General features: G+C 34.9%; 1 protein-coding gene across 1 annotated transcript in view; it reads right to left on the minus strand.

Moving 5' to 3' along the window:
* Positions 1–7,692, minus strand: part of LOC108576664 (calcium-activated potassium channel slowpoke-like) — a gene marked incomplete at its 5' end in the record, with an annotated part of 179,922 nt that overhangs the window by 56,468 nt on the left and 115,762 nt on the right. The window contains 3 exons of the mRNA XM_017939704.1: positions 2,268–2,303; positions 2,760–2,836; positions 6,320–6,475. Coding sequence (XP_017795193.1) covers positions 2,268–2,303; positions 2,760–2,836; positions 6,320–6,475 — 269 coding nt within the window. The remainder of the gene's footprint in view (positions 1–2,267; positions 2,304–2,759; positions 2,837–6,319; positions 6,476–7,692) is intronic.

The raw sequence follows: 7,692 nt of genomic DNA on the forward strand, positions 1-7,692 counted from the left end.
AAGGAATAAAGTGTTTTATTACTTATGAAAAACTTACCCATTCATCCACGAATGAACCTGCTTCGACGGAAGTGGGTCGTTGTGTCAATCCCGACCTTTCCAGGTAATCCGGAACAGCTGATTTTACGGTCGGGCCCTACGGTTGCCCGTCCCTGAGCGCTGGCTCTACGGGCGCTGTGATTGGCCAGTGTTTTTCGTTAATAACTCGAAAACGAAGCTTCAAATTACATTTTGGATAAGGAAAAAGTTGTTCAGGGTCACCCCAGCAACCCCCCATTTCCGGGAGGTCCCAGCGTTACGGGACACCCTGTATATATTTATAGTTATCAAAGATTCGTACGTGCGAATGTTTTTTTTTTCAATCTAAATGATATAAAGCTTCTGAACAAGAATCATAAAAATATGTTTGCATAATTTTTTTAATAAAAAATGTTACATTAAATTATTCTGTAATATATATAATTCATGTTTTCATTTGTAAATCAATTTAAAAGAGAATTAAATTACTAAACAAGATTTGCGGCAGTTAAAAATGGTTTATTTGTACTTTCATTCACGTATGAATCTAAAATTAATAGCGTCATGTTATTATTTGCAAGTTTATTCTCAATCACAATAGTGATCGTTCTTACAGTCGGTTCAGGAGACACTAAATATCACACACAAAACTGAAATGTAAAGCTCATCAAATATGTTGGTTACCTCCGATGTATCCTTGCCATCGTTGAATTTTCTTGTCATCTCAAATGACTAAACGTAAAAATTTCTGCATTGGTCCGATAACAGCAAAAACTTGTGAAAAACGTAGATTGCCCAGGGTTTAAGATTATCATGGTGGACGTTGATTTCCGATTGGAATGTGCGTGTGAGTATGATACGCTGTGTGACGTTATAAACCAGTAGAATTACAAATTTACTTCAAGGAAATCCCTAGTCGAAAGTATACGACGATAATTGGCTGCGTTGGCGTGAAGTTCTCGAAAAATCTCATTATCGGAATATCCCATGAATAATCCACTTTCACATAACGTGAAACTTTGTTAATGTTAAAGCAGGAGTACAGAAGATACGCGATTAATTTATAATCAGTCGAACCTATTTACCGATAGAGTTCCATTAGTGATAACTGGCACATTGAAAGTTCTCACACGATCGAAGAGAGAATAAGATAAATAGCGAAAGTGAGTTGAAAATAGATAGAGTAAGAAAAATAGATAGAGATACATAGATAAGTAGACAGATAGAAAAAGAAAGAAAACGAGAAAGAGAGATGGGGAATAAATGAAAAGAAATTGACAGACAAATAGAGAGCAAGTGATTTTTGTTCGAAGCTGTCGTATCATTAACATAAGGCATTAAGATATTCGAATCGGAAACTAATTATGCATGCAAGGCGAGCGAGAAGGGCACACACTAGAGTGCAGGCTAATTTCCCCGGTTGGCCAGGTGGACATGCGCCAACTGACAGAACTATAAAGGGTTACATATTACGTATGTGTCAGTGGTATTTCATTTTTCACGTCACGTTATTATTCAAGTGATAACAGAAATTTCGAGTCAGCCTTAAACGACCAAGTTTGTCTTACCCGATCTCTCAAACCATTAATAATTTGTTTAAGTGAACAGATCTCGGTAAGTTCGAATCGAATCTTGAAAAACAGTTAATTCGAGAAATTCTAGTTTTGCAATAAGGTAATCAGAGCGTAATCAATATGAAACTCGTGAAAAACGAATAAATACCCAACTGTAACATCACAATCGCGTTGAACAGTGTCTCTGAATGAGGATTAAAAGTGCAATCATCTCATCGCCATTGTCATCATCATAATTATCATCATCATCGCCTTGGCGTGTATATGCAAGATAATGGTTAAAAACTTGAAGGCATATGTACACAGTTAAGACACAAAGACAGAAATATGCAAAGAGGCAATGATAGAGAAGTGGGGAGGAAGAGGGATGAAAGGAGAGAAGGGAGAGAGAGAGAGAGAAAGAGAGAGAGGGAGAGAAGAATATGTACATAAATACAATAGTAGAGAGGAGCGAAGAGGAATTAAATGAGCGGGACAGAGAGAGAGAGAGAGAAAATTCGGTAAATTAGGTAACGAGAACATAAACCAAACAAATTATGTTCATTAGTAACATATGCAGATTAGGAATCAGATTGTTTAGACAGAGGAGAAATGAAAGAAGAAAGAAAAGAACGAAGGCGTAAGAGAGGTAGTTATGAATTTGTAAAGACTAGGCGAGCGAGTGTGAGACGTTACCTAAATCCCGGCCCCAGTAGCGCTGCTGCTGCCCCACTAGATCATATATCACAAGAGGATGGTCACAACCATGTCACTTCGTTAATTGTCACGGTAATTACTGCTACGGCTTTCGGTGACAAAAGGACATAGAGAAAAAGAAATAGGAGAGGGCAAAGGAATCATGGACAAAGAGAGCTTCCTGTGTGATTTGTCCGGTCTTATACGTTAGTCTATGTAAAGTCGTTAATCGTTTGCGAGTCACACGGATTCATTAACTTCGATCCAAATGGCTGTAACTGATCCTTTAAACTAAGATCAGATGGTGTGTGATTCGCAATATTTTAAATATATTTAGCGCGCTCTATGTACATAGAGATGTATCGGTAATCATTATTTAGAAAATAACTCCAACAGAATGAAGTTCGGTTAATAAGAAATTCAATAGTATAGAATTCAGAGAGAGAGTTAAAAGACGTTATTAAGGGCTATCACTAGACTATAAAGACTTACAATTTTTGCACTTGCATTTCTTGATAAGAGTTTCGTCTTTAATATCCTCGTGACATGCTTTGCAATAGAACCACGCCCTGCAAATATACAACGATCACTGATTAATAAAAGTTCACGCATTAACAAGTACAAGAACAAAGTAAAAACTTGAGACAGTAAATATTATCAGCTACTAAAATTTCCATCGATTAAATTATTTGTTGTTCATTGCACGTCAAATAGTTAACAAGCAGTGGTTATTAGACAATGGAATTTTTAAACTTTCAAAAGTATTTACACTTAATAACATTGCTAATTTGTAACTTAAGAGAAGCCAATAAAAATTTATATTTTATTCTCTATGTATAATGCAAAATTTGTTATTTTATTTAAAATACATTAAATCAAATATTTATATTTTGCAAACTAACAACAGAATTTGTTAGTAACATTGTGCCTCTACTGCACAAATAAAAAAATATGTGTATATGCTAGCAACGGCGTATTTTTAAGGTCATCGAAGGCAACTAGCCTAGCGCTATTTTGCTTTCGTACAATTTGTGGTAGGGACTTAAACTGCGTGTGGTCAGAGTGTTTGTGAGAGTGGGTATACAGGGTGGATTAGTAAGAAGTACTACATTGAATATCTCGGAAATCATGAAAGTAAGAAACAAATTTTTTGAATATAAGTTGTTTGCTATAAAAGGGACCACTGTATGGTCATAACGATTCTCTTATAAACGGAGTTGCTGAAGGGATGGTTCGGTCATCTCTGTTTATTTTTAACGTCATGCAATGATTTTCTACTTATTTACTAATAACAGCTATTAAGAAGAGTGCAAAGACCTGCAGCACATCAGTCGAGGTCATAGAAGGTTGATTACATAACCTTACATAATTACAGACTCACAATTGCACTCTTAATGACGTCAGAATTCATTGAGGCATATGTGCCTCTGTGACCTTAACTGACTTTGTGTTACAGGTCTTTGTGCTCGTCTTAGGAACTGCTATTAATAAATAAATAGAAAACTGTAGGAACCGACGACTGAAAAATATTGAGGAACCCAACGGGAATCGAACCCGGGACCTTCGGCTTAGCAAGCCGAGGCTTTGCGCGCTACCTTCTGTGACCTTAACTGACCTTGTGTTACAGGTCTTTGTGCTCGTCTTAGGAACTGCTATTAATAAATAAATAGAAAACTGTAGGAACCGACGAAGGAAAAATATTGAGGGAACCCCAACGGGAATCAAACCCGGGACCTTCGGCTTAGCAAAGCCAAGGCTTTGCGCGCTACGCCAACCACTCCCTCTGTATTGTCCCGTGCCGGTTTCCCATTTTTGGGTATAGAGGCCCCCGATACTACACTCGGCCACCCTGAACTGACATTCGCCCTCGAATGTCCTCATTGCAACACAACTCGATAAATTCAACACTTTTCGGGTACACTCCCCCACACAGTGGCACACAGCTGAAAACGTCGCAATTTGGGAGACGTGCAACCCTCGAGATGATGTTTTCATCTCACAGCGCCTGGCTTCGTGCAGCCGTAAAAAGTGCCCTCCATCCCGGACGAGCTCCCATATGTAGGAACCGACGACGGAAAAATATTGAGGGACCCAACACGGGAATCGAACCCGAGACCTTCGGCTTAGCAAGCTAAGGCTTTGCGCGCTACGCCAACCACTCCCTCTGTATTGTCCCGTGCCGGTTTCGTATTTTTGGTTATGGAGGCCCCGATACTACAAAACTGTGACACGTCATTAAAAGAACAGGTATGACCATCACATCTTTTTAGCGATTCTACCTAGAAAATAATTGTTAGAACCATAGGATGGTTATTTTTACACCAAATAAATTTGATTGAAAAAATTCTTTTCTTATTTACATGGTTCCAGAAATATTCAAGGTGACAATTCTTACAGGGTCCACTCTGTATAATCCAAACGATCAACGATTACTAGTGATTCGAAATCATGTAGCTGTCGGATGTCATAGGATTGATTGTTTGGAAGAAGGCATGGGAAAGTTTAGAAATAACAAGCAACACAATGTTGCGTTGCTTTAAGAATACGGGCACTGTTCTTAGAGGATCTAGCCAAGAAGTCGGAAAGGCGAGGATGCATTCTGGTAAGAAGACTGTGAGAAACAGCATGGCATTTACCACAGATTCTCCATCGCGAAACAAAATAAACCGAATATAAAAACTAAAATTTTTTCATAAGAAGCTTGGTTTTCGAGAAAATTGAAATCTGTTATGCTGCTAAATAGCGGTAATGTCACATTTCGCAAAGAAAATCTTCTGCAGCTCAAAGGAAGAATAATATGTACTGGCTTTCGAACAATTAAAGCGTAAAAACGATTCTCATTCGAAGAGCAAGAATTTGTATACGCCAACAAGAATGTTACTTTCAACAGTTCATTCAGGAATCTACATATGTACATGTAAAGTAATAAAATCGTTAATAAACGTAACAGGCACTGCCTATTAGTACAAAAATGAATCCCGAAGATAGTCAAGTGCATGCATTCTTCATAAATATTCAAACTCGATTTTCTCCAAAATGAGGCTTCAAACGAACAAATTTTATTCTTCATTTTCGGTTTATTTTTGTATGTAAAATCACTCCCTGCCCGGTTGTACCATGCATCCTGCCTCATCTTGTATATAATGTATAATATACAGGGTGCACCACCTAACGTGTTCATCTTAATTATTTTCGTTATTAGTGAACCGATCAAAAATTTTTTTATCACAGGTGATACGATTTCAAAGGACTTACAAGATGATGACCTTAGATTTTTTTCTGTCTCTTTTCAAAATAAGTTTTCAAAGCCACATTCAATTCTTTCATGTCTAACTTTACATGTAGCTCCTTTTTTGCCTATCAGCTAATTGGCATTGAGACGAATTCAACGACTACAATGTAATACATTTTTTTATATATCAAATTTATACATGAAAACATTAAACGTGACTTTGAGAACCTATTTAAGAAAAAGGACATAGAAAAAATCTAAAGTCACTACGTTGCAGATCCTTTGAAACTGTATTCTCTATGACGAAAAAAATTGGAGTGGTCTACTAATGACGAAAATAACTGAGGAGGTCACGTTAGGTGGGTTACCTTGTATAAAACTTGACAATACATATTTTGAAATGATTTATTCTTAGTACCTTTAAAATATGCAAACATGATAAAAATATGTTTGTGGTATAAATTAATCTTAAATTATTTCAATTTTTTGTAAGAATGACGTGATGTAACAACATATTCTACAGCGTATTATTGTAATATCCAAACATGCAGTTTATAAAAATAATTGACTGAAAGATCGTAAAATCATTTTGTAAATGTAAAATTATATTCTGCTATTAATAATAATTGCTTTAATTTATTTAATACATATTATCTTATTATTGTATAAAATATTTTATTTTACAATGAACTTTTTTCTTTCTGCTTTCTCAATAAATAGTAAACCTTTACGAACAAAGAAAAAGTTTTATTTTATAGTTTTTAATTTTATTTTATTTACGCTTTCTCATGCTTTTCTTGTAGGAAGAATTTATTCTTACCGTTTCACTTCGTCAGCAGATTGAGCAATGAAGAATCCCTGAGTATTCGCAACGATTTTGGCACCGCGTGGATTAATTGAAATCTTACTATCGCAGCCTCCTTCACCCTTTATCTCGATTGCCAGCAGCAACAACTTCAACTTCGTGAAGCATAACCTAGGGTGAAGTTTTGCATAATATTCTATGCCTTTTAATAGCATAATGAAGATTATCAAACATAGTTATTGTTACTTTCAGATACACAACACTTACACATAAAGTAGTGATTTAAGAAAAAGTATATGCAAACGAGTGCTTAACAAACAGTGCAAAGCATCTACATCGCAAATTGAAGTTTCTAGCATTAGAATTATGTTAATTATTAAGTACTGATACTTATTCGCGTAAAGTACAGTTTTTGAAAAATTTAGTCGCATAAAGTTATTTAAAATTATAAAAATAATATAACATAAATACCGTATGTCATAAAGTATAGAAATAATGTCGTGATCTTGACCAAAATTTTATACATATATACATACTACAACGTATGTCCTTTACTAAAAATTGTACGTTCTAAATGACGTACATTTACAATCATACAAAGAGTGATAAATAAACATATGTATAATGCATTAATTAAATAACAGCAAATTATAGTGACTTAGAGAATTAAAATCCAAAATTGATACAGTAAATAATGTACACTATGTGCGAGAAATACCGTGAAAAATACCAAATATAAACCCAATGATCTTGCTTCAACGTATACTGTATATTTGCATATTTGCATTTAATTTGCATATTTCATACAAAATTCGGTATCTGACAGGTACTTTTAAATTTTTACTATCTCATTCTTCAAAATTCGCCAGTACACTGTTCTTTCATAATTTTGAAATACTTTTTTAACCCAGCGATTTTACTAATACATTCACATTTAGATGTTCCAATATTTTAACCACTGTACGGTAAAGCATATCTACTCATAATTAAGAAATTTTTATTTAGAATAAAAGTGAACAATTCAAGTATTCAAGTATGCATATAAAAAATTCATAACTCAGAAGTAAAATGAATGACGTGTATATACATATAGGGTGGATCACCTAACTAGCACCATTGAATATTTTCTAAATTATGCGTTGGTTAAAACATCGTTGCATATAAAAGTTGTGTGATGTTAAACGAGGCATAACTTAACCTATACACTCTTTTTTGTAGGTGGAAATGTTTAGGAAATTTGAAGGTCAACTTGGTTTGTTTAAATAGAATGTCGTACCTTTTATGACAAAGTTCAAAAGAATGTGGAATTCTGAATAAAAATGTATTTTTCTTCTATTTCACTAGTTATTTTATATTTATAATTTTACATATTGCTTAGTAGCACTACT

The sequence above is a fragment of the Habropoda laboriosa genome, unplaced genomic scaffold, assembly GCF_001263275.1.
Source record: "Habropoda laboriosa isolate 0110345459 unplaced genomic scaffold, ASM126327v1 scaffold472, whole genome shotgun sequence".
Lineage (NCBI taxonomy): Eukaryota > Metazoa > Arthropoda > Insecta > Hymenoptera > Apidae > Habropoda > Habropoda laboriosa.